The sequence below is a fragment of the Orcinus orca genome, chromosome 12 (assembly GCF_937001465.1).
Source record: "Orcinus orca chromosome 12, mOrcOrc1.1, whole genome shotgun sequence".
Classification (NCBI taxonomy): domain Eukaryota; kingdom Metazoa; phylum Chordata; class Mammalia; order Artiodactyla; family Delphinidae; genus Orcinus; species Orcinus orca.
The window spans coordinates 41,125,678-41,153,227 of NC_064570.1; the positions used below are offsets into that span (position 1 = coordinate 41,125,678).

Sequence of the window (27,550 nt, forward strand, 5' to 3'; positions counted from 1 at the left end):
AACAACCCAAATGTCCGTCAACTGATGAATGGGTAACAAAATGTGGTATGTAGTAGAATTTTACTTGGCCATAAAAAAAAAAGGAATGAAGTACTGATACATGCTAAAACACAGATGAACCTTGAAAACATCAAAAGTGAAAGAAACCTGACACAAAAAGACACATATTGTGTGACTCCACTCTCTGAAATGTTCAGAATAGGCCAGTCCATTGAGACAAAGGGTGGATAGCTGTCACCAGGGGCTGTGGGGAAGCGGGAAGTGGGAATAACTACTAATGGTCATGGGTTTCTTTTTAGGCGAGGATACTCTGGAATTAGGTAGCGGTAACGGTTATACAACCTTGTGAATATACTCAGAACTGAGTTGTACACTTTAAAAGGGTGACTCTTCTGGTATGTGAGTTATATCTCGTCGTTATCTTTTTAAAAGGGATTGTCACACTATTCAGTTACTCAAGGCTCAGAGCAAGAGCATTCCTGAGTATAGGACCTATAAGACAAGGTGTCTATGTGAATTCCTCTGCCTGCTTCAATCTTACCTTACGCAATAATATATGACTTCACAGATTTGATGTGCTACTACTGTGTTATTTCTAGGGACCATTAAAATAAATATATTGAATATTTAAAGTCATCTGTGTCACACTTTGGAAAAATCTAGATTATTGTATCTAATTACTAAGCCAACCTGCTTTATTTTATTGTAATTCACTCATTTATCTTAGCTTTCCTTTCAGGGTTACATACAGTATTTTCTTTAAAATTTGCTGATAAAAAAAGCAGAGACAGGGGCTTCCCTGGTGGTACAGTGGTTGAGAGTCCGCCTGCCGATGCAGGGGACACGGGTTTGTGTCCCGGTCCGGGAGGATCCCACATGCCGCGGAGTGGCTGGGCCCGTGAGCCATGGCCACTGAGCCTGTGCGTCCGGAGCCTGTGCTCTGCAACCGGAGATGTCACAACAGTGAGAGGCCCGTGTACCACAAAAAAAAAAAAGCAGAGACAGGATGGTAAAAAGAGGAATATGTGGGGTTTTTTTGTTTTGGTCATTAATATGAATTTTTTTCTCTAAAGAATTTGAATATTGACAACTTTAAAGCTCTTTTCTAGGATTTCATTACCTTTCTTCAGATCCTTTCAGAATGGCACTGAGGTTTTCTCAGTAGGAAGAGCATCATAATATTCGTTTCATTAAACTATATGTAGTTCCTGCTGAGAAATAAATTGAGAACTGAAAATGTTTATCATCGTAAAAAACAACAGAAAAAAATATTTCAAAAACACAGAGTAACTTCTCTTGGAACTCAGTATAGGATACTATTGTTATGTTTCATAATTCTTATTCTTATAGAATAGGTAGGCATAGTGTTTCTTCTTTTTAATTACTGAATTAATTTTATAGGCCCTTATCTTTGCATTTAGTAAAGCAGCAGGTAGTTCTCAATCTTTCCAAGCAGGGACTTCCTTGGTGGTGGTGTGGTTAAGAATCTGCCTGCCAATGCAGGGGACACGGGTTCGAGCCCTGGTCCGGGAAGATCCCACATGCCGCGGAGCAGCTAAGCCCTAAGCTGAGCCTGAGCTCTAGAGCCCGCGAGCCACAACTACTGAAGCCCGCGCGCCTAGAGCCCGTGCTCCGCAACAAGAGAAGCCACCGCAATGAGAAGTCTGCGCACCACAACGAAGGGTAGCCCCCACTCGCCGCAACTAGAGAAAAGCCCGCGCGCAGCAACAAAGACCCGACGCGGCCAAAACTAAATAAATAAATATTTTAAAAATTAAAAGAAAATCTTTCCAATCAGTCAGTCCCCTTGGTGGGTGTGTGGATAGCCATCTGAAAGGGGAGGGGAGTGAGTGTGTAGTGTTTTAAAAGGGCACTTGCTGATTCTTATACCGTGTCCTACCCCTACATCAGGTTGAGAATGACCACCATAGTGATCACAAGTTATTAATGGGAGTGTAACAGCCCTCTGGTTGTTGAGTAGAAAATAGTTCAGCACAGCGAGCCGTAGCGAAGGCTAGAGAAATTTGAGTGGTGTGTTTTTAGAAGTGCCCGCTCTGCTGGGAAGATAGATGCTCAGAATGGAATGGTGGACCTAGAGTCAGAGGCTCCTGCGTTACAACCCATCCCAGCCCAGAGATCGCCAGTGGGGCGGGGAGCATGTGAGTAATCTCAGTGAGGGGTGCCATACGAGTCCCTGTAACTCGTCAGATATGAGCCCTGCTTGAAGCTACAATAAAATCTGTAGAGGTCCATAACCTCCTTGACAGACTGAACACCTCGGAGCGGGTGTCTCTCCTCCCACCTTGAATCAACCACCAGATTCTCATGCTGTGTATGACCTCCTAAACAGCTCTTCAGTCAGGTCTCATCCCTCCCCATCAAGATTTGTGTAGGAACCTCAGGCTGTTTCCTGAGTTATTGTGATGCATTTTGACTGTTCTTTAGTTTCCTCCCATTGCATATATCCTCCACAAGGCAACCAGAATTTCAGTTTCTAAAATGCAAGTCAGATCTAGTTATTTCTCTGCTTAAAATCCTTCACTGGTTCTCCATTACGTACAAAGAAAGGCATGTTTATTGAATTCTGTGAAGTGTTGGTACCTTGACTTTTGATTCATTCATTATATTGGGGTACTTCCTTTAAGAAAACTCAGTATATAGAAATTCAGATGCCCCATGAGTTTTACACAAAACCTCTCTCAACACAGCTACACAGTTGGTCTCTCTCAGCTACTGCTGCTTCCTGACCTGTCTCTGGTGGTATGTTTGTTGATTCCTTTGGTGAAAGTGGCTTTAGGCTTAGGTCAGGAGTGGGGACCAGATCAAGTACAACTTTGAAGGCCACAGAAAAGGATTTTGGCTTTTTTTTTCCCTGTATGTGTGTGATGGAAAACTATTAGAGGGTTGAAAGCAAGGGTTAGTTATGATTTATATTTTGAGAGGACCACTTTGGCTGTTGAGTGAGGAATGGATTGCAGCACAGCGTAAATGGGAGCCGGGAGGTCATTGAAGAGACCACTGCAGTGGTCCTTGCTCTGGCGCCAGTGGTGATGGTGGCTTGCACTAGGGTGGTTGCAGTGGAGATGGAGAACTGCAGAGATTCATGATATATTTTGGAAGTATAACTGATAGGACTTAACAACGACTTCATGTGGGAGGTGAGGAAAAGAGAAGGAAGAACTCTTAGGTGACACATTTGTATATTTTCATTCTAAATAGCATATTTAGGTGTAAAACGAGGAAATGAGAAAAATATAGTTGTCTACATCCAAAACAGATAATTAATATTATTTTAAGTCCTTGAATTATGCTTGAGCAAGGGAATACGTGACTTAGTGTACATAAGGGTTAGTCAAGGGCTGACATAGTGGAGGGCCCAGTCTGAGAGACTGATTGTACCTCAGGAGCTATTCAGGAGTCCACACCCCAGCTCAGGACCTGAGTCTTCAACACTGGTGTCTGGGGACCTGGGCCTCTGTATAGGGCCACTGGCTCTGAAGGCTCTGATTTTTCAAGGAGGGTATCTCCCCAAATTCAACCAGGTTCTAAAGAGCTTAGTGTATGTTGTATGGAATAATATTATTCCAATCTTACATGACTCACCTTATTGAATTTTGCTGACATCCAAGCCCTTATTCAAACGCCTACTTACTTGAGTCCAGTGACCGGACAAGATAACACACTATAGCCCTCCTGTTCTAACTCCACCTCTCCATCCAGTGGCAGAATATTCTTACCAATAAAGATTCTACAGTCTTGTGGATCCTGTGATGTACCAGGTAATTGTTGTAGTGACATTCACTCTTCTTAATATCTTTTCTGCATTCCTGGCCATTCAGAGGCACATTATTGGAGTATGCAAGAGTAGGGCTGGGGCCAAAAAAAAAGGATTGGGGTCTGACGTGGCTTCTCCCAAATACTGGTGACATGCCAGTCATAATGGCTTCACTCTCTTGATATGTGGCACAGGGAATGCATGCTTTTGATGTACTGCTTCTTGAAGTAAGAAGCAGGAAAATTGTAGAAGAATCAGCTTCCTGCCTGGGCCTCCTGAAAAGAAGGTACTTGTCAGCTGCAGGAATGTTACATTGGCTTCATCTTCCTTCTTCCTGGCTGATGACACTTTACTCTTCATCCTGTTTCCACAGCACAGGATCTTTGGAATATTATTATTATCCTGTTTTGTATATCTGATACAGAACCTTCTAGGACTTGAGTTAAAATGTTGGTTAACAATTCACTAATACTGCCCAATACACATTTACATATGATACCTTATATATCCAGTTATTGCAAAGGCTCTAAATATAGGATAAAAAATAGATTTTTATGGGGATGGGCTATATTATATCATGTTAAATAAGTACCGTAGTGGAGATATGTTCAAAATATTATAGGAACCTACATATTGTAGGTCTCCCTAGGATTCATATGCTGGTTGGAATAGAGGTGATATTATGGTAGATTTAAAAATACTTTTACATAGCCTTACCACTTCAGTTTTGACAGTATTGATTAGTGTATTACATATTATGCATGTCTCTGACTGAAGTTCCTTTGAGAAGAAAAGTAGAAATGGAGAAGAGCAATACTACAGGAAGTTGGATGGGTATCATAAAAACTATGGTGCATAGTTATGGTGTATTTGGGTAATTTTTTATCTGGTGGGCATAACAATTACTACAAAATTGTCTGTTCATCTGAGGATCAACTTGGTAGAATTAACTTTACAAAGTATACCTTTTCCATCATAGACACAACTGTTTTTCTGACTTCTTAGGTTACAAGTATTAGTGTGATTTTCATTCTTCTTTGTACTTTGTTCCCTGTATCCAATCTCTTATAAAATTCTGTTATAAGGAGAGAGGTGAGAAAAAAAAAAAGGTAACAATTGTAATAGCATAAAGGGTGACAAATATTTTTTCCTTTTTTTTGTTGTTGTTGTTTTTATCTATTCTATTGGGTTGGCCTAAAAGTTCGTTTGGGTTCAGTCAGGTTTTTCCATAACATCTTATGGAAAAACCCAGACGAGCTTTTTGGCCAGCCCAATATTTTTCAAGTTTTCTACGAGGCACAAAGATTACTTTAGTAATCAGAAAATATATAGAACATACAACTTTTTAAAAAGATAGTTTTTGATAATTGGACATAACAAGAGGAAGACATTCCAGGGAGAACACGAGTATTGGCAAAGGTCCAGAGAAAAACATAATTAGTTATGAAATACTTATCTACTTCCCTAATCCAGATTTTTGCAGTATAAATGTTTTTTAAGAAACAATTGTTCATTGTATTTGAGAAGATGGTTTGAGTTGAACTTGAAAATATAGGAAATCTTTGTTGTTGCAGCTTTGTTATTTGCCATTCTCATTACTAAATTCATTGTGGTGCCTTATGCATCGTCTGTCTGTGAATGAGGATGGCAGGCACTCTGGTCTCCTTTGCCATTTTTGTAGCCTACTCCACATTCCCTCTCCACTAGTATTCTGACTCCTCCAAGTCCAAGCTGCAGAATGCAGTGCGTGGGCTTCTCATTGTGATGGCTTCTCTTGTTGCGGAGCTTCTCTAGGCGCACGAGCTTCAGTAGTTGTGGTACGAGGGCTCAGTAGTTGTGGCTCACAGGCTTAGTTGCTCCGCGGCATGTGAGATCTTCCCGGACCAGGGCTCGAACCCATGTCCCCTGCATTGGCAGGCGGATTCTTAACCACTGCGCCACCAGGGAAATCCCTGTGGGTGATTTTTCTACTGGAGAAATAGGGTTTGGTAGGGCAGGGAGTGTTGCCAGAGTGGCTTTTTGAGGGGACCTGAGCAAGAGCCAGCCCTATGAGATGATCATGTAAGCTGCTCAGCAGCTAGGAGGAGGAGAAACAACTAGAAGCCAGTAAGTGGTTTAAAAAAAAAGGCTAGTTTCTATTAGGGTCTCTTTCCTTGATCTAATTAGAAGAATAAAACAAAAAAAGAAGTTTTGAGAGACTCATGGACAGTAATAGCATTTTGTGTTGGTGAGTGGAAGAGAGGAACAAGCCTTCCTTTACTCTTGATTTATTTTTATCAATATAGCAAGGGTTTCCTAGCTTCTCTGTAATTAGGAGCTAATTTTCTTTTCCATGGGTCTTTGAGATGGTTCTTTGACCACAGAGCCATGGAAGATGAGTAGATGAAGGAAGGAATGTCACTTATGGTTTCACTTGCCTTAAGCCCGCACACCGCAACGAAAGAGTAGCCCCCGCTCGCCGCCACTAGAGAAAGCCCAGGCACAGCAACGGAAGCCCCAACGCAGCCAAAAATAAATAAATACATAAATAAATTTATAAGAAACAAGCTGCAGTTTGCCAGTCCATTTCAGCTGCGTCTCAGAAGTTTTGATATGTTTTGTTTTCATTTTCACCCTTGCCCAAAAGGTTATACTCTTTTTCTCTTTCCCCAGACTCGGTTGGTTATCACCTGTGCCCTGGGGGGAGGGGGGAGGTAGGGCCGATGGGGAAACAAGGTTTGTTGCTCTTACCCAGGTAGCTTGCGGCTCTTGTTCCTTAGATGATAAGGATCTGGGTGGGGTTTTGTGCTTTTTCAGCTGAGGCTGGCTGGCCTGTTGCATGGAGGAAGGCTTTCTCTTGTTTTCTGCCCTGTCCCCAGTCTTTCTTGTGGTCACCCACTGAGGTCATGGCTGAGAGCTTGTGAGTGTGCGCAGTCCTGTGTGCCTGTGGCATTCGTGGGTTCTGTGGTCTCACACTTGCCCATTGTAACTTTGTTAAATTAACATTTGTAACTTTGTTAAATTTGTTAATTTAACTTTGTTAAATTAACATTTGTTAACATTTTTGATGGATGGTTCAATAAAAGACCACAAGAGAATTGAAATCGAATTGATTACTTTACAGGTCCTGGAGGAGGTACACGGCACACCTTAAGGGGCCGTGAGGGAGGTTAAGGCAGGGTGTAGGCAGCGATCGGGGTGGATCCAGGGGGAGTACTTTGGGGGATCCCAGGCTAAGGCCAGATTGGTCAATTCAAACCAAAAAGGAGGGGGAGGTGGTTGGTAAGCTTCTCAGGGGCCTGTTTTTATCCAAGGGGCACAAGAGGAAGACCCTGGGAGGTGGGGGAGACTGACAATCACCAGGGCAGCTGGGGGAGTCACATCAGGAACTTCCATTTACTTACGAGCCCGTGGGCTGTTTTCTAGGGCATGCATGCTAGATGGAGAGGATAGTATCAGTTCAAGGCCCTGCAGGCCGATTGGCCACACAAAATGCATGCTGAGGCAGCAATGTTGTGGAGTGGTTTAGCTAAGCCCATGCTCTACTCTTAACAGCTTGTTATAAATTTTAGCTGAATTCTTCTTACTCACTTGTATGAGAGCCTCATCTTACGTCTGTGCTCTGCCGTAAGTTTGTGTCCTGTGTGTCCTGGGAGGCTTGTCTTAGATTTAAAGCCAGGAGGAGTGTTGTGATTTCAGCTCTTTGATAGGTTCAAGAAAACTTACGATTTTGTAGGTTGTTTGGTATTTTTAGTTGTTACTGAGGAGCATTGCTCTTTTCATCTTTCTGCATCCTGCATAGAAACTGGAAGCCCCTCAGATGATTTTTTTAATTGAGCACACACACCCAAATGTCGTTATGATTAGGTTTTTTGCTTTGAGTGGTTCACTTCCTCCAGAGGGTTCTTTAGTCTGCTGCCAGGGGCCTGTTCTAAGCCTGACTCCTGGCATTTGGCATCTAGGGAGGGAAGGGGAATGGGGACTCACTGTACAGGCTGCAGTTTTTATTAATAGGCTATATTTTAGAGCAATTTTAGAGTCACAGAAAAATTGAGCAGAAAGTACAGAATTCCCACATACCCTTCTCCCCTAATGGACACAGCCTTCCCCACTATCAACATCCTGCGCTAGATGGATACCTTTGTTAACTGATGAGCCTACATTGACACATAAACACCCCAAATACATAGTTTACGTTAAGGTTCACTCTTAGTGCTGTATATTCTATAGATTTTGACAACTGTGTAATGACATGTGTCTACTATTATAGTATCATACAGAACACTTTCACGGACTTAAAGATCCTCTGTGCCCTGCCTTTTCATCCCTCCCTCCTTTTTGGCAACCACTGATCTTTTTACTGTCTCCATAGCTTTGTCTTTTCCAGAATGTCATATACATACAGTATGTATCCTTTTCAATTGGCTTCTTTTACTTAATAATATGCATTTAAATTTCTTCCACGTCTTTTCATCGTTTGATAGCTCATTTCCTTTTAGTGCTGAATAATATCCCATTGTCTGGAGATACCACAGTTTACTTATCCATTCATCTACTGAAGGATAACTTGGTTGCTTCCAAGTTTGGGCAATTATGAATAAAGCTCCTATAAAACATACATGTGCTAGTTTTTATGTGGACATAAGTTTTCAACTTATTTGGGTAAACACCAAATAGAAAGGTTGCCAGATCATATGGTAAGAGAGCATTTAGTTTTGTCAGAAACTGCTCAACTGCAAAATGGTGCAGCCACTTTGAAAGGCATTCCTGCCAGCAGTGAATGAGCGTTCCTGTTGCTCCACTTCTTCATCAGGATTTGATGTTGCCCGTGTTCTGGAGTGTGGCCATTCTAACCGGTGTATAGTGGTAACTCACTGTTTAATTTTCAATTCCCTAATGACATGTGATGTTGAGCATCTTTTTATATGCTTATTTACTACTGCATATCTTCTTTGGTGAGGTGTCCAGATCTTTTGCCCATTTTTTAATCAGGTTATTCATTTTCTTATTGTTGAGTTTTAAGAGTTCTTTGTATATTTTGGATAGCAATTCTTTATCAGATGTCTTTTGCAAATATCGTCTCCCAGTCCGTGGCTCTCACTGAATTCTCTGCTCTTAGTTTCATGCCTTATCACCTGCCCTCCTCTGGTTCCCCAGGCTGGAACTGCTCCCGCTCATTTTCCCCATTCACTTCTCTCCTGTTTTTTTACCAGCATAGAGGAGGGTTAACTGCTTGGTACAAGTGATGACCTGAGGGCTTAACTGCTCTTGACAAACTTGGAAACAACCTCTTTATCATCAGCCCCTGGTTTTACCCCGTGTTTTCTAGCACTCTGCTGGACAATTCAACTTGCTTTTCAATGGCATTTCTCTCTCTCAGCATTTAGGTTTTACAGCTTGTACTCTGACGAATAATTTACTATTTCTGCATTTGCCTTATATCCTCTGGTCTCTCTGGCTTGGACTCATCTTCACTTTCTGTGTTAAGAAAGTCAATTTAGACTTGTTCCTGCGCCTTCCTACTGTAGACCCTCAGGTTTCTTCTGTTCCTTGTGAGCAAGAGGTTCAGACAATTTTTTGCGGAATTGAGAATTGATTATGTTCTACTTTAAACATAAAAGACTTTACTCATTCGTTTGTTCTGATGACTTCATAGCACTCTTGATTCGTGGTGGTGGTTGATTCTTAAGATGCATCATTGTTTTATGTACCACTTAGAGGGAAAAAATGCTGTCCATCTGTGATACACAATTGATTATAAGATTCTTCTCAACTTACGAGATGTTTAAATATGGGGGAAAAGAAATGTATGTCTTAGAATCATTGTCCAGCACCACTGTGAGCATACAGACCGAAAAATATGTATAGATTCTAAATCTCTAAAATTCTTAGAGAGACTCGTTTCCCAATTAAATTGCAGGGACAAAACGCATCACCGGGAACTTTTTGACTCTATCTGGCTTTCCCTGGCACTCACGCGTCTCTCTGTTCAGGATTATCTGACCATACCAGCCACCCGCCAAAACCATTCCTGTCTTGTGCCTTAACTCAGGTTGCTTTCTTCACAGTTCTCTCCACCGGCCTTTGTCCTTTCAAGCCTTTCTGTTTACTGCAGTCTTCATCCAGTTCCTCTACTGAAAACCTCTCATGCTATATATACAGTATTCTGTACTCAACAGCTTGACACTTTACGTGTATTATCTAAAATTGTCTGCTGTTAAGTTTGTGTGTGTGTTCAGCAGTTCTATTTAAGTAAGATTAAGTACGAACATGTATACTTTTCTTTATCATAATGCATATTTAAAAAGTGCTGAGAACATAGTAAGGCATTCACTCAAAATTTGTTGATTGATTTTTTTTGTTGTTTTTTTTTTGGTTAAGGTTTGGTAGCACAGATCCCATTGCATGGACCTTAAATAATAAGCCTTATAATAAGACTTCTGTTTGCTATTTCAAAAGTCAAGTTAAATTTTTCTTGGAGAAACAGATGTATTCTCTATTACCATCAAGGAAAATACCTCCAATGTTATTAGACTTTATATTTTTAAAAAGATTCTTCTAACAATCATTATAGAAATGCATAGAACAAACATATCTTTAAAGGTAATTCTTTCCCAAAGCAATTGGATTTCAAAGGTCTTTTTATTTATTTTTTTAAATTTTTATTTATTTATTTTTGCACATAAAGGGTTTGTTTTAAATGTTTTAAGGATAGGATAGAGTTACATCATAATTATAAAAATTACAGCATTAACAGATTTATATTGTTTATACTTCTAAATGCAGAGAACAGGGAACTGTCTACACATTGTATAAAATAAAATTAAAAATGAATTCAAGCTTGAAAGATGAGGTCATTTACCTAATTTTAAAATGCGAACACAGAGACCTCTGAACTATACACATTCGTTCAAACTGCACTGATGATGGAAAATACAAAAAGCGCAGCATTTCCAAGGAACCACAGACATTTCGACCGTAATTATTTTCTGTTACAATAATTCCTGTCTTGTCTTTGGAGAACTTTCTTTCTTTCTTTTTTTTTTTTTTAAGACAGTCAGCTTGAAGAATGTTTTCAGGCACTACGATTTGTGACAATCAAAACAGTCTTCTAATGGGTCCACAGCGTTCAGAGATTCAAGACCAATGCCTTTCGGGGTTTGGCACGTAAAACAATAATAGAAATGAAATCTGGTTTAGAAGCAACTGTGATTGTTTTAAGAATGCACAGTCCCTTCAAATGCTGCAGGACATACACAACTGGAAAATCACCTTCTGTTGGCACTACATTTGCTTCACCAGTGCATCTTTATCCTACAACCACTAAAACGGCACAATTAAGCAAATATACAGAAACTGAAAACAAATAAAAACAAAGATAGAAAAGAAAAAACTGAAATATATTTAACATGCAATTTTAGTTAGTTACATTGAACATTCTACTTAGAATAGAGCATGCAAAAAAGGATGGTCTGCTTTTAAGGTTTTCCTTTGAAGCTTTACATGGCAGCCAGACATCACACACGCATACACACACGACACAATAATACTACAGCAGGTCAATGAGAAAGGCCAATACATTTTATACAGCGTTTCATGTCTTGTGTTGTCACAAGTCCCATGATAATTTTAGAAATTAATGTTGTATTCCTAGAACAAGGAACCAACATTCCGATACCAGGAAAATGCAAGCAACGCATGCAGATCTGAAACATGAGCCTAGACGAAGGCTGAAATACTCGGCCGGGGAGCAGAGTTAGTCACGGCATCAGGAAGTGTGGTTTAGGCCACCAAAAGAAAAAAGAATGGGAAAAAAAAAAAGGAAAAACAACAACAACAAACCCTTCCCCCTCCTTCAAACCTAAAGGCAATAAATGGAACAGTGATTAAAATAATGATGATAGTAAATCACACGTCACATTCATCTAGAGAGATCACGGGTATTAAAAGTTGCTAAAGGTACTTGCAGCAAAACCACAATGCAAGTCATTAAGTAATGCCAGAAATGTTTCAACTGACCCAACCCTCAGGATACCTCCAAAGGACTTTGTTTCTCAGTCTGAAGTCACTGTGTCCTGTTCACGCAGTGCACGCTGGACAACTCCCTCTCTGGGCCACACATGTCCACTTGGGCACGGGGAGCTCTGCTCAGCCTTGAGATTCACATGCAGGAACTCTTACAAGAGCCACCGGGAGAACGGATGACAGATCTGTAGCATGACACTTGTTTCAAGCACAGGAGGAACATCTAAGACCTGGGTACCCACTGCATGGAGAAGCTCACCCCTGGCTGCCCTCGGTGAGGCACTGGGCATGCTGGAGAGAAGTGGGGTGCTGTATTTACGTGGTGAGCGAGGTTACCACCCACCAGCACAACAAGGCACAGCCTTCCTGAAGGCGAAAATGGGCATCACACAAACCTCGCATAGCGCGGCCTTGAAACTACAGAATCTCTTAACATCAAGAACAGCCATGACGGACGTCACACAGACCTGGTGTTTGGCTGAGATTCATATGCATTTAAGCTTTCTGCCCAAATCTTAGGTAAGATTTTCAATCTCCACAAGACTGGTTTCACAAACCATCTTTGTCCTAGCTTTCAAACTGCCAGGGACCATCCAAAACAAAGTGATAGACTGACGTTTTGCTTCTAAACGAACCACTTTTGCAGTTCTATTTTAGTTAAGGACAACTTGCAGGAAAGGATTCAATGGCTAAGGGCTGCTATCAGTCGCACCCACAAGCCAGTGCAGGTGACTGACCCTGATGTGGTAGGACCCACCAAATGGAATGAATCCACATGGGCAGCACGCCATGAGCAAGAACATACAGCACCACAAGAGGTGTCAGGAATTCAAGCTGTTGTTTGTCTAGTCACTCTTTGAGGGGAAAAGCCTTCTGACCATAATCATATATCAGTAATAATAGTAATAAAAATAAAGGTATCCCAGAGAACTTGTTAAAAGGCAACACCGCCATTCTTAAACTTACATTTCTAATATAAAAGCACTATGTTCTTCCAGGAGCTTACCAAATACACAGAAACCACTGATACACTGTTGCCTTTTAAATCCATGTGCTAAAATCCAGATTACTAATTTATACAAATAATGGACCAAATGTGCCATCCAAAATACACCTGCATTACACTGTGTGGACCAAGTACCTGGGCTTTGCTTAAAAAGAAGTATTTATGATAAAAAAAATGTAAACAAATAATGTACAAAGCTTAGAATTAAAGGCAGCCTTTTACCCAGATTTCTAACTGTTTTGTAAAATTCTAATGTGGGTAATTAAATGTTCCCAGGTGATTCATATTTGAATTTACACTTTAAAGCCTCCAGACTGAAATGGTGCTCTGAACTTGACTTTCAAAATAAGCTGAATGTCCCGATGCGCTTCCTGTGCCCAAATTTAATTTTGAATAAACAGCAGTAATACACTAAATACACTGAATACAAACGGCTTGGGTCAGCACTCCTGTTAAACTGGAGAAAATTATGTAAGCCCCACTCCAACCCACAAAGAAAGGACTGCCTATGCAGTGCGTGTGTGTGTACACACAGATCTGTTTGTATGTACATATACATTATGTATGTATACACACAGATATAGATAGGTAGGTAGATATAGATACATATATATCTCAAAAAAAGCAATAACAAAAATACCAAACTATGCTTGCATTGTGGCAGCAGAATAAGAGTGTTAAGCATGAAGGGGAAAGTGGATAAGATCTACTGCAGTTTTAAATGACTGTGATACTAGCTTAACTTTTACCGGACTTGCCTGTAAGTCCCTTCCAAACGGATAGGCTTCTTTTAAGAGGAAGGAGTTCCTTACGCAAAATGCTTTGTGTTCACCTAAATCTGTACTATTCAGAACAAAACCAGTTCTGCTGGCAGAGATTGTGGCTTCACAGGGACATATAAGCTTTCATTAAACTGGAAAGCAATCAAGTCTTTATGTCTACAAATTATACATTTAATAGTTCCACAAATTTGGCAAAGTCCGTGATGACATCTAGGATGTTTTCACCAAATCGTAGACATAAATATGGAAATCATCATCAAACTTAATGAAATAGGTGGTTTGGCTTCTACTTGATGAATGACCACGCCAGTCCTTTCAGCGTCATCTTCTTTGGCATATTCCACTTGTTTGCCTACCAGGCTGTCCACAACTTCTCCCGGTTCCCTTTCTGCTGGAGGTGAATCATTAGAATCGGGCATAATGCGAAGGTCACCTTCTTTATAATCATCGAAGAGCTGGTACATGTACAAGACAGGATCCTTTTCATAGGTGATGTAAAACCATGTGTTCATTAGCTCGTGCTAAGACCATTCCCCTCCACTCGTCTTTAGAGCCATCCTCCGTCTCAAACATGTGCTCCACTGCTTTGCCAATCATCGTGTCGGCTAGGTGTGCATCACTGATTCAAGATGTTGCAACTCTATTAGGGAGGACTTCAAGCGCAGAAACTCTTTCATCTTTATTAAGTTCTAGTCCATAAATACAGTCAAATCCATCGTATTTTATAAGATACAGAGGATTTACAGGCACCTGGCCCAGAACGGTTCCTTTCCACTGGGTGATGGGGCCATTCCCCTCTTTCCACCCATGCTGAATCCTGCAGCCTACGATGTTCCTCCGGGGCTGGGAAACAGGTTTACTCGGCCGCACACTGGTCCGGTGTTTTTTGTGGGATGTTTGTTTCTTCATCATGCTTGCAGATACACCAGCATGGCCTGCATCAGCTCTGGACCGCTGGCCAGGTGTCTTCCCGAATGGGGTCTTCATTCATCTGTATTTAAGTGAGCAGCAGAGCTGCTGGACTAGGATGAAAATTCAGTATGCTCCAATTTGAAACTTTTCACAGAATTTCAATGTTCTTGTTAATCCACCATCCCAAGCGTCTTTGTGTGTGTGTGTGTGTGTGTGTGTGTGTGTGTGTGTGTGTGTGTGTGTGAGTTCAGCAAAAATACGTGAAATCCTAAGTACTCGGCCGGCCACCTAGGCCACCGTCGGCAGCCCGCTGGCCCTGCGGTCCCGCACCGAGCTCCGGCCCCTGCCCGACCGAGCCAGACGGCGCTGCCCCGCCCCCGGCCGCACCGCGCATGCGCCCTGCGCCCTCCGATGGCCGGGCGGCCGGGCCGTACTACCCAAAGGTCTTTTTAATTTAGAGTTTTATAGTGCCTTTGGCTTAAATAAATCCAGATGAGCTTTTTATTTTGTTAACTGGTTCGTAAATGTTTTATTTGGACATAAGTCTGTTGTTGGAATTAATTTGATTACATAATGAATGAAGAACAGACTTTGTTTAAAAAACTTTTTTTTCTAACTTATAACAAAAGAAACTGGACCAAGAAAAGAAAAACGTGGAAGTAATTCATTGCTAGGAGTAAACTCCTGTATATGGGTAGCATCTGTTCCCCTTACACTCACCTTGAACTACACATATTCTGTGAATCTTCCTGGTAGATCCAGTTCCATAGTTAATGATGGCAAATGAATATGTGGCTTAATATTTTGTGAGAATATGGGTTAAAAGGTTTACATCTCATATCATATTCCAAAAGACTGTTAAAATTCTCTCTAAATATCTAGCCTGCCAGTTGCCTTGTTTCTTCACCGTTCTCTCAGCCTCTTTAAAAAATCCCCTCAGAGTTACGAGCAGTTCATGCTTGGCCTTTGGACAGGTAGCCCACAGGGGGAGCTCTTACTATTCAGGCAGCCCCTTTGGAGGGCTTGTCACATATAGGTAGGATGGGTTTTCATAGGGACTAAACCTTTTTAAACAAAATTAAATTCGTTTTGTCATTTTTTTCTCGTTTCTTTAAACTGAGTAGGAAGGACATCATGAAAAAGGAACAGTGGGTTGGAAGAAGGTTGGTAAAGAGTAATAGTTGAAAAGAAGACTGATAAATGTGCCCTCATAATGTGGTATTAAGTACTCTAATCACCAATAGGGTGGATTGAGAAAGCACAACATAAAATTTCCACAAAGAGGAACTTGACATAATTCTATGAGTCTGTATCATATGTATTCTACAAGACAGCCAGCCTGGTCTCTTCAAAAATGTCAATGTTCAGATTAAAGGAGACTGAAGACTCAGTACAGTGTGGGATCCTTGATTGGATCTGCACTGATAGAGAAAAGCTGCTATAAATTTTATTATTGGAATAATTTGGTAAACCTGAATATAGGCTGTATATTAGTTAATATTCCATTAGGCTGAACTTCTTGGGTATAATAGTGCTATTGTCTTTGATCTTAGGAAATATATACTAAAGTATTTAGGGGTGACACGTACCTGGAACTTATCTTCAGATGGTTCAGAAAAAAGTGTGTGTGTGTGTGTGCGCATGCATGCGCGCGTGCACGCATGCACATGCTTAGTGCTGTATGAGTTTGGGATTTTTTTCTTTCAGACACTGATTTTACACTAAATGATGTTCTGTGGGTTTTGCTTCTTGTTTTTTTTTCTTCAGGATGAATGGTCATTTGTGACCTCATTTTATTTCTTTCCTTTTTTCCACCTCATTTTGCTAGCATGGAGCTGCTTGAGGCTAGTTCTTGAATTCAGTTCTGTAAACTTTTCTTACATTGCAATGATTAATCCTATAACCTAGGTAGCATAAATATATGCTATTATTGATCATCAGTAGAATAGTAAAATATGGATGGATTTGTGCAATTTCATCACCTCTAAAACACATTTTAAATGCATTTGATTAACATGCCCTTAAGGATGCTAATAATAATCAGGTTCCAAAAAGTGAACCATTTTATAGAAACATTAGATTCTCTGAGTTAGCTACTTAGAGCGCATCAGTTATATTTAATAATTTGTGAAACATTTACTTGTAAAGCTGGTCTGGGAGTGCCATTGAATGTAAATTGAGGTGCAGAGTTCTCTGGTCTGTGTTATTGCTCTAGAACAGATAGAACAGACCCTATATGGCAGAGGTCAATAACCCACTGTTTTTGAGAAGTTTGAGAGCCTCTTTTCAATATTCTTTAACTTTGGTGGCTTAAGGACCAAGTAACCTTTTGCTAATTGTATCTGAGTGCTTAATAATAAAAACAGAATTATAGAAACATATTCTTCCTGTGTTTAGGGCTGCTTTTTTTTTAATATTTATTTATTTGGTCATGCCAGGTCTTAGTTTCAGCTCATGGTCTCCTTAGTTGTGGCTCATGGTCTCCTTAGTTGTGGCATGCTAACTGTTAGTTGTGGCATGTGTGATCTAGTTCCCTGACCGGGAATGAATCCCGGGCCCCTTACACTGGGAGCGCAGAGTCTTAACCACTGCGCCACCAGGGAAGTTCTTCCTTTGTTTAAAATGTATGAGATCTGTTTTTTTAATCAAAGTATAACTGACCTACAACACTGCATTAGTTCCAGGTGCACAATATAGTGATTCGGTATTTCTATGTTACAAAATGATGTCTGTTACCATCTGACATAATACAAAGTTATTACAATATTTTCTATATTCCCCATGATGTACATTTCATGCCCACAACTTGTTTATTTTGTAACTGGGAGTTTGTACCTCTTAACCTCCCTTACCTATTTCACTCACCCCACCCCCACCCCTGGCCCTGGCCCTGCCCCACCCTGCAACCACTTGCTTGTTCTCTGTATCTGTGAGTCTGTTTCTGTTTTGTTCTTTGTTCTTTTAGATTCTACATGTGTGAAATGATATGGTATTTGTCTTTGTCTGGTTTATTTCATTTAGTATGATACTCTTTAGGTCCATCCATGTTGTCTCAAATGGCAAGATTTCATTTTGTAAATAAGTTTCAAATGAACTTATTTACAAAACAGAAACACAGACTTAGAGAACGAACTTATGGTTACCAGGGGGAAAATGCGGGAGGGGAGGGATAGATTGGGAGTTTGGGATTGACATGTACACAGTATTATATTTAAAATAGATAACCAACAAGGCGCTGCTGTATAGCACAAGGAACTTGGCTCAATATTCTGTAATAACATAAATGGGAAAAGAATTTGAAAAGGAATGGATACTTGTATGGGTATAACTGAATCACTTTGCTGTACACCTGTAACTAACACATCATTGTTAACTATACTCCAATATAAAATAAAATTGTTTTTAATTTCATTTTTTAGGGCTGAGTAACATTCCATTGTGTGTGTGTGGGTGGGTATGTGGGTGTACCACATCTTCTTTATCCAGTCACATATTGATGGGCGCTTAGGTGGCATCTTGGCTGTTGTAAACAATGCTGCAGTGAACATAGGGGTGCATATGTCTTTTTGAATTAGTGTTTTTGTTTTCTTTGGAAAAATACCCAGAAACAGAATCGCTGCATTGCATGGTAGTTCAATTTTTAATTCTTTGAGGAACCTTCTTACTGCTTTCACTGTGTGTCGGTACATAGTGACTGCACCAACCTGCATTTCCACCAACAGTGCGCAAGGGTTCCTTTTTCTTCACATTCTCATCAGCACTTGTTATTTGTTGTCTTTTTGATAATAGCCATTCTGACAGGTGTTAAGTAATATCTCACTGCGGTTTTGATTTGCCTTTTCCTGATGATTAGTGATGTTGAGTATCTTCTCTACGTCTCTTGGCCATCTGTATGTCTTCTTTGGAAAAATGTCCATTCAAGTCTTCTTTCCATTTTTTAATCGAGTTGTTTGTTTGATGTTGAGTTGTATGAGTTATTTGTACATTTTGAATATTAACCCCTTATCAGATAGATCGTTTGCAAATATCTTCTCCCGTTCACTAGTCTGCCTTTTTGTTTGGTTGAGTTTCCTTCACTGTGCAAAAAGCTTTTAAGTTTGGTGTAGTCCCATTTGTTTGTTTTCATTTTTATTTCCTTTGGCTGGGGAGACATATCCAAAAAGAATATTGTTAAAACTGATCTCAAAAAGCATACTAACTTGGGGCTTCCCTGGTGGTGCAGTGGCTGAGAGTCCGCCTGCCGGTGCAGGGGACACGGGTTCGTGCCCCGGTCCGGGAGGATCCCACATGCCGCGGAGCGGCTGGGCCCGTGAGCCATGGCCGCTGAGCCTGCGCGTCCGGAGCCTGTGCTCCGCAACGGGAGAGGCCACAGCAGTGAGAGGCCCGTGTATCGCAAAAAGAAAAAAAAAAAAAGCACACTAACTACATTTTATTCTAGGAGTTTTGTGATTGGTTTCACATCTTACATTTAAGTCTTACATCCACTTGGAGTTTATTTTTGTATATGGTGTGAGAAAGTAGTCCAGTTTGATTATTTATTTTTGCATGTAGCTGTCCAGTTTTCCCAACACCATTTATTGAAGAGGCTGTTTTCCATTATATATTGTTTATCATAGGTTAATTGTACCAGAACTTAAAAAAAAATTGTCGAATCTGAGATTGCTCCTTTTTGCTTTGTTAAGTAGTCTTGTGCCTCATGTAGTACTTATATACTCTGAGGGTGAGTTTTTCTCTCTCTCTCTTCTGTTGGTCTGTCTGACTGTCTCTGGCATTGATCAGAAAAGGAAAGTGAACAAATATCCAGAATTTTCGAATAAGCAAGAGATAGAGGAAAACATCACCCTGAGGAGCAGTGATGACAGGGTCTGCTCATGGTTGCTGAGTGGTTGAGTCTGTCGTGAGACAGACATACTGGGAAGACTGACTGAAGCTGGCCTCACCAAGGTGAAGAGCATCATCTGTGGCCAGTGGAGAGAAGCTACTGATGGCTTCTGCACTCTAAGAGTGTGATCTCATCTCCCTGTTACGGAGGAGCATGCAGCAGTCAGACGGGAGCTGCCCGTCTTCCTTCTCCACCTCTTTAACCTTGCTCTCTCGGGAGGAGTTTTTCCCTACTGTCAGTCAGTGCCAGTCTCTCTGCCTGTCAGGCAATCCTAGCCTCAGACTTTCTCCATGACTTTGGTGCAACAATTAGCCCTTCCTTAGGATACATTTTCAATTCCTCTTTAAAAAAAAAAAAAAAACTGTCCCTGGAATGGACGCTGCTGCCCCCTAAGCCATCATCCTAGTTGTCCCTATGTATTTCCTTCCTTTGACCGACTATTTCTTGGAGTTTTTTTTTCTGCTAGCTGAGCGCCTCCATTTACTCGGTATCCACTTGTCCACTCGCTCTGCCCTCACCACTCTACTGAATGTGCTCCCTCAAAGATTATTTCTGAGATTGTGAATGCAGGGGCTTTAAGTGTTCCTTTTTCTTGACTTTTGTGCAGCTTTTGACAAGACGCCCTGCCTGTCCCTCACACCGTGGACTGTGATTCCCTGCTTCCACTCTTGCTCATCTCTCTCAGCATGTGGCCTCTGTCTGTGGGTCCTCATCCTCCTCCCGCCGCAGAAACCCGCCCAAGGCCTGGTCCTCGGTCTTCTTCATTCTTCCTCAGTAGCTTCTCCCTCTTGATCTTGTCCAGCTCAGCAGCTATGAGTATCTCTGCAGTGTGGACCATGTCCACTTTTCTAGCTCCAGAGCCCATCTTTCCTTTCACAGAGTCCTGTGCTCACCCATCGATGTCTTTCGCTCATACCGTTCCTTCAGCCTGTAATTCCATCTCTATAGCTTTCCCCTTAACGTTTTGACTAAAAGAGATTCTGGTTAAAATATCCTGTGATAAACCATAATGGAAAAGAATATGAAAAAGAATATATGTATAACTGAATCACTTTGCTATACAGCAGAAATTAACACAACATTGTAAATCAACTATACATTGGTAAAATTTTTTTAAAAAAGAGATTCTGGTTAAGATAAAGAAGCATTTTACTCAGAATAAGGGAAAACTCATACATTACCATCCTCACTCCCACCCCAGCAGAGACTCATTTTGTATTTCTCCTCCTTTGTAAGACTTATCAATATTTCACTTTGACAAATTGAGTAAATATTTCTTTAAGGTTAGTCTCCACTAAGCTGCAAGAGAATAGACACCACACATATGCATCCAGTTCGCTGTTGTGCCGATTATAGGTCTTGGCACGTAGCAGGTGTGCAGTAAATTTTTGTTGAAGGGAAGAATGAATGAAGTAGGAATTGACCATTAAAGATTTGCTAGTAAGCTATCAAACTTTATCTAGGTAATTAGATTTTTTTTACATTTCCAAAATACATGTTCTTTTTTATAAGTGTAATGATTAATGTTCAGTATTCTTGAAAAAGTTTAAGGATGATTTTTATAAATCAGTTTTATTTCAGTCAGTGATTTTTAAGGAAATTTGAAGGGTATCTGTTGGAATTAATGTTCCTTTAACTTTCTGTTTTCATTTTCACTGTCATGTTTTTCTACAGCTAAGGCATTTCGAGTATTGATTCATTCTTTTAGCACTGTTAATGTTAGTCTTTGAAAATGGTTTATTATTTTCTGATTATAGTAGTAACATGCATTCATTACAGAAGGCTTAGAAATACTGAATATCCTCAGTTAAAATTTGGTTAATTTCTTAATACACCTTTAAATATGCATCTGCACACACATGCACATTCATTGTTTTCTCTGTATGCGATTGGATCTTATTGTATATAGTAGCATGTGTATTTGCCTTATACTACAAGCTTTTTCTTTGAAATATCCTCCTAAATGAGATGTGCTTTTTAATGGTTTCATGGTTTTACATTGTGGGAATGTACCATCATTTATTCAACGATTCTCTTACCTTAGCAGGGTTAAACCTATTGGTATAATATTGCAACAATTGAGGTCCACTTAAAATATTTTAAGCTAATATAACATACTTATCAATGAACATGCTTTATTACTAATGAGTTAGCTTTTAGTGGGAACATTTATATTGCCAATGTATTTGCTCTGTCGACCATAGCAGAATACTGTAGAACTTCTTGCTGTGTCCTCACATGGCGGAGACAGAGAGAGGAAGCAAGAGCTCTGGTGTCTCTTCTTACAAAGGCACTAAGTCCTATCATGAGGACCCCATTCTCATGACCTGTCTAAGCTTAATTACCTCCTGTTATCTCCATATAACATCATGTTGGGGGTTAGGGCTTCAGCATATGAATTTTGTGGGGTTGGGGGGAGACACAGTTCAGTTCATAGCAGTCAACAGTGAGAACTATTTCAGACACTTTTGTTTTTACCTAAGTAGCATTTTTAAAATTAGGATCTAGAATTGTTCTCACTTTATCTGTGGGTAAGAGTACCTGAAAATCTTCATAGAAAAAATTAAAATTACTCACAATTGCTTACTCATCATGGGTTATATAGTTAAATTATGCATCATTGGCATAAAATGGAACTGTGAAATTGCATGAAATTGCTGAAATGATTGTACTGTCCCATTCCATGAATGTTCATAGTTCCAGAAAAATTGCGAATGGCTCTTAATGTCTTTTAAAATAGTTTATGAAAAGAGACGTTAGAGAATTTCCTTTTCTATATGGAAAATCATAGCCAAGTTTTTGGATGATTATGATCAGTTACTGAAGTTTCTTTTAAAATTAGTCTCGTTCTCTCCATAAATAAATGATACAACTAACAAGGAAGGCTTAGTATCTTATAGTGCTTTATATTTTTAAAAATATTTATATAACATTTAAAAATGTCAATGATAAGTTGATCTTATAACAGTGTCACTAGGGTAGAATAAATACAATCTCCATTTAATATTGAGAAACTTGGGCTTCCCTGGTGGCGCAGTGGTTGAGAATCTGCCTTCCAATGCAGGGGATACGGGTTCGAGCCCTGGTCTGGGAAGACCCACATGCTGCAGAGCAATTGGGCCCGTCAGCCACAACTACTGAGCCTGCGCATCTGGAGCCTGTGCTCTGCAACAAGAGAGGCCGCGACAGTGAGAGGCCCGTGCACCGCGATGAAGAGTGGCCCCCACTTGCCACAACTAGAGAAAGCCCTCACACAGAAACGACCCAACACAGCCAAAAATAAATAAATAAATTTATTTAAAAAAAAAAATATTGAGAAACTTGAAGCTTGGAGAAATTATTTTACCTAGGGTCAAAAATTCAGTTTGGGTCCATTCTGTTACTTCAAGTCATATATCTTCTGTGTGTTCAAAGAACATAGAACCATCTATATTACCTTTGTCTGAGAAATAATAATTAATCAGAGAAAGATACTAATAAATGGTTACCTTTGTAATTATGTAGAAAAGTGAATAGCTAGAAGGTACTTTGTATAGTTAAGGTACTTGAAAATTCATATATAGCATTCTCATTTAAAAATAATATAATTAGTAGTATATTTTATATGGTCATTTCTAAGAGCACTGCTAATTTGTTATTGTCCTTGCCATCTTTTTATTGTTCCTTTTTAAGGTTTTAGAAATTTATTTTAACATTGCTTTCCTGGAAGATACAAATATATGGTCAGCATGATACTGTATTTATTTTATGTAATATACTTTCAGAATCACATAATTGGTGTTGTCAGTGTATGAGTTTTAGTGGTACAAAGCCTAGACTGTTTAGTAGAGAGTAAACAAAGCTAGTGCAAAATCAGACTTTTTTATTTTGGCTGCCAGTTTTGGCTGGTAAGATAGCTATGTATAGGTTAGGACAGGAGTTGGTAATAAGGTCTTTTCCACAACTCAACTCTGCTGTTGTAGTGGGAAAGCATCTGTAGGCAATACATAAAGGAATGGACCTAGCTGTGCTCCAATAAAACTTTATTTACAAAGACAAGCAGCAGCCATATTTGGCCTGTAGGCTCTAGTTTGCTGATCCCTGGATTAGAATATATAATGAAATAGAACTTCTCACCATAATATTTCCCTATTATTTATCAGATGTTTTGTTTACTTAAATTGTTTTAATTTAATGCTTTAATTCATAACCTTGATCCCCTTTAATTTCACCTTTTTATTCACATTTTTGTGTGCTCCTGAGCATCTGTACCTTCAGCTACTTTTCTAGGCTAACATCATCACACAGCTTTCCAGCCTTGTTGTCAGGACACCCCAAATTAAACCAATCTAACAATTGCTGAGTTTCAGGAATGAGTGGTGGTAAGGAAATGGTGATGTTGGATATAAAGAAAAGATAGAATCCCATGGATGTAGGTGGCTTTGGAAGGCTTATTAAAAGAGGCAGAACTTGAGCTGACTCTTGAAGACTGAGGGAAATTAAATTAGAAAAAAGAGAAGAGTATTTCAATAAATAGTTGGCAAGGGGAGGCTCACATGTTGCTTCCCTCTCCCTTTTCATCACCAGTTATACAGAATCCCACCATGGACTGGTCCTTTTCATGATCATTTCCTGGAGCAAAGTGCTAACAGCGTGACTCATTTTCTTTGGGGATCCCATCTCTTGGGATTATCTCTTTTCCTTCCACGTGCTTATTAGTAGCACGTGATGAAGTGCTGAAGAGGGAATGCATGCAGACATGCTCTGGGAAGGTCTGCAACCTGTGGGCTCGACCAGCTCTGTTCCAGGCACTCTGGCAAATGGACTTCTCTCCAGCTGGTTGGTGTCTTTTTCCGTAGTGCCCCTTCCAGTCTTTTCTGGCGTCAGTGTGGTAGACAGGTATGACCCTGAGGGAAGGGAACAGGAAGCCACCCAACTTTCTTGGTTTACAGGCTACCTTTAAGATTAAAAGTGTAAATAAAAGGAGTCCTCCACGGGGGTGTGTGTTAGCCCATTTAGGGACATAACGTGGAATTTGGAATTAGGTTTATTAAAAAAGAGAGAGACACCGTGAATAAGTATTTATTTTCCTCTGTGCACATGTTTTCCTGTGGCCCTTGTAGGAGAAGGGTAGTTGTGGCAAGACAGGTAGAATCTTGCCATCTCTCAACCTTTTTTCTTTTGGTATGACCACATCTCAGTCACGCTGAAGAAAATAGATACAGCAGACCTAGCCGAGTGTATGGACAGGGGACTGGGTGTGGAAGACAAAGCCCTGTATGGAGGGAGTGAAGCCCCTGCGGTGGGGTAGCTCCAGTGTGTATTCTGCCTTCTGCCAGTGTAGCTGCAGGCTTAGCAGGCGACAGCCTAGATTTAGCAGCAGGATTTGGAGTTACCAGGATCTGTGGAGAGCCAGGTGGTTTGTCTCAGTTGCCTCAGTCTGCATAAACAAGTTCTCTACAAAAAGGACAACACTTCCTCATCTTAATTGCAAAAGTATTTGGTGCTGGGACTTCCCTGGTGGAGCGGTGGTTGGGAATCCGCCTGCCAATTGAGGGGACGCGGGTTCAGGCCCTGGTCCGGGAAGATCCCACATGCCGGGGAGCAGCTAAGCCCGTGTGCCACAACTACTGAGCCTGCGCTCTACAGCCTGTGAGCCACAACTACTGAGCTTGTGCTCCGCAACAAGAGAAGCCCCCACTCTCCACAACTAGAGAAAGCCCACGTGCAGCAATGAAGACCCAACACAACGATAGATAGGTAGGTAGGTAGGTAGGTAGGTAGGTAGATAGATGATAGATAGGTAGTATTTGGTGCTGGACTTCATTTCTGAAGCCAAAGTAAGATCATATTAAAATAAGCGAAGTTCCAGGACGCTGATTTTTGCCTCTGGATTTTTGCTGGAGTGTATAATATTTACTTTTTTTTACTTCAGAAGAAAGTAGGCACATCTCTAAGCCTTAAGTTGTGAATATTACTGTTGGACCGCGGGGCTGTGTGGAGGACATCAAGGAACATATGAGAGTGGGAGTGTTACTATAAAAGGAGTATGTTGTCATTGGAATTAAGGTGGGGAAATCTCAATGGAATCATTAAAACCCAAGGACAAAAATGAAAATAAAGACCTGTACTCAGAACACTCTGGCTCTAGGAATCTGGCTGGCTTGGAGGCAGAGGGAAAATTAGGCAATGAGTAAAACTACAACATTTGATAGGTGAGCACAAAAGTACTAATTGGATTTTGTAAGGAGACCACTTGGGAGTGAAAAGGATCAGCTTTAAAAACAGACCATAATGGAATTAGAAAAGGAAATTTCTAAATTTAAAATATACCAGACTTTAGGCAGTTGAAAGAGGCCTTTGGGAAGACTTAGGGCCTAGAACTTCCACTCATGCAAAGCCTCCTTCACCTCTAGGCCTCCAGTGCAGGGCAGAGACTTACCATGAGGCTTTTCTCCTGATCCCACCACAGTCCCCAGGAAGCTAGACTGGGCCGTAGGAAAACTCCATTCTCATAGACCAGGTAGCCTCCTTTGTCTCTTTCCTCCTCACTGTTTCATTTCTAGGAAAACATTCTTAATTTTGAATGCTTTAAAAACCTACTCAAAAAGTCTTCAAGTATAGGTTTTAAGATTGGGCTATGTAAATTTGCTAAATAAATCTATGAGTACAAAAACAGTGCATGAAGATTTAGTATTTAATATTTACCATAGCCAATATTATCTGCATAGAAAAAAATGTCAATCCAAATGAAAGAATTAACTTCAATTAGAAAATAACATGGTTTACTGAATTCTTCTCCCTTTTTCTTTAAAACCATGCAGGTAATATATGCTTTGAACACTAAAAATGATGAGCACGAATGTGCAATTCAAGCCCTCAAAGATGCTCATGAAGAAGAAATCCAACAAATTCTTGCAGAAACAAGAGAAAAAATATTGCAGTATAAAAGCAGAGTATCAGAGGAGTTAGACCTTAAGAGAAAGATTCAAGTTTTAGAAGCATCATTAGAAGATCACATAAAAATGAAGCAGCAGGCTTTGACAGAATTTGAGGCTTATAAGCACAGAGTTGAGGACATGCAACTTTGTGCAGAAGCCCAGCATGTCCAACGCATAGTAACCATGTCTAGAGAGGTTGAAGAGATCAGAAGGAAATTTGAGGAAAGATTACGGAGTTTTGGACAAGTCCAAGTACAGTTTGAAAAAGACAAACGGTTGGCATTGGAAGATTTGCGAACTGCTCACAGACGGGAGATCCAAGAGCTGCTGAAGTCACAGCAGGATCACAGTGCCTCAGTTAGTAAAGGACAGGAGAAAGCGGAGGAGCTGCACAGAGTGGAGGTGGAGGCCTTAAACAAGACACTGGAGGAGCTAAGGATCGAGCGGAAAAAGCTAATTGAGGATTATGAAGGCAAGTTGCGTAAAGCTCAGTCCTTTTATGAACATGAGCTGGATACTTTGAAAAGGTCACAGCTTTTTACAGCAGAAAGCCTCCAGGCTAGCAAAGAAAAGGAGGCAGATCTTAGAAAAGAATTTCAGGGACAAGAAGCAATTTTACGAAAAACCATAGGAAAATTAAAGACAGAGTTACAGATGGTACAGGATGAAGCTGGAAGTCTTCATGACAAATGCCAGAAGCTTCAGATAGCACTTGTTACAGCAGAGAACAGTGTTCAGGTGAGTAAAGAATATTACATTCAACACATGGATTTTTTTTCCACTTTTTTTCTTTTCGATTAGACCACTTTAACTTTTTTTTTTCCATTTTGCTTTTTTTCTACTTTTGTGACAAAATCAGTGAAAAGGTAATCTTTATTACCCTGTAGTGTTATTTCCTACAACAATTTCAGATATGAAAGGCCCAAAAAGACAAGCTTGAAACCTTATTGATTGTTTATGAAAGGATTTTTTAATAACATGTTAATATTTTCCCAGTGATTTGGGAAGTTTAAAATATTGGTCTTTAATTATGTTTTTTTCCTTTTCCTCCATTAATGATGGGGTCTGCACATCAGTTGATGTCCAGACACTGAACAAAAAATTAAGATTGCTTTATAAATAGGGGTATGGCACAAGTCTAAAAAAAAAGCCAAAAAGTCTCTCTGGCAAGTCTTTGTTTCTTGGCATAGAAAATTTCATAGGTATGTTTTTAATATCTGCGCAGCATTTAAATATATTAAAAAGGGTCGAATAGCCTTTCATGTTTGG

At 40.2% G+C, this 27,550-nt stretch overlaps 1 protein-coding gene and 1 pseudogene across 5 annotated transcripts in view; one reads left to right on the forward strand and one right to left on the reverse strand.

Moving 5' to 3' along the window:
- FAM184A (family with sequence similarity 184 member A) overlaps positions 1 to 27,550 on the forward strand; it is a 120,409-nt gene that overhangs the window by 30,561 nt on the left and 62,298 nt on the right. For all 5 annotated transcript variants that reach the window (XM_004263875.4, XM_049695500.1, XM_049695501.1 and 2 more), the window contains exon 2: positions 26,165 to 27,019. In XM_004263875.4, the coding sequence (XP_004263923.1) occupies positions 26,165 to 27,019 (855 nt within the window). The remainder of the gene's footprint in view (positions 1 to 26,164; positions 27,020 to 27,550) is intronic.
- Positions 13,524 to 14,668, reverse strand: LOC101278857 (spindlin-1-like; annotated as a pseudogene).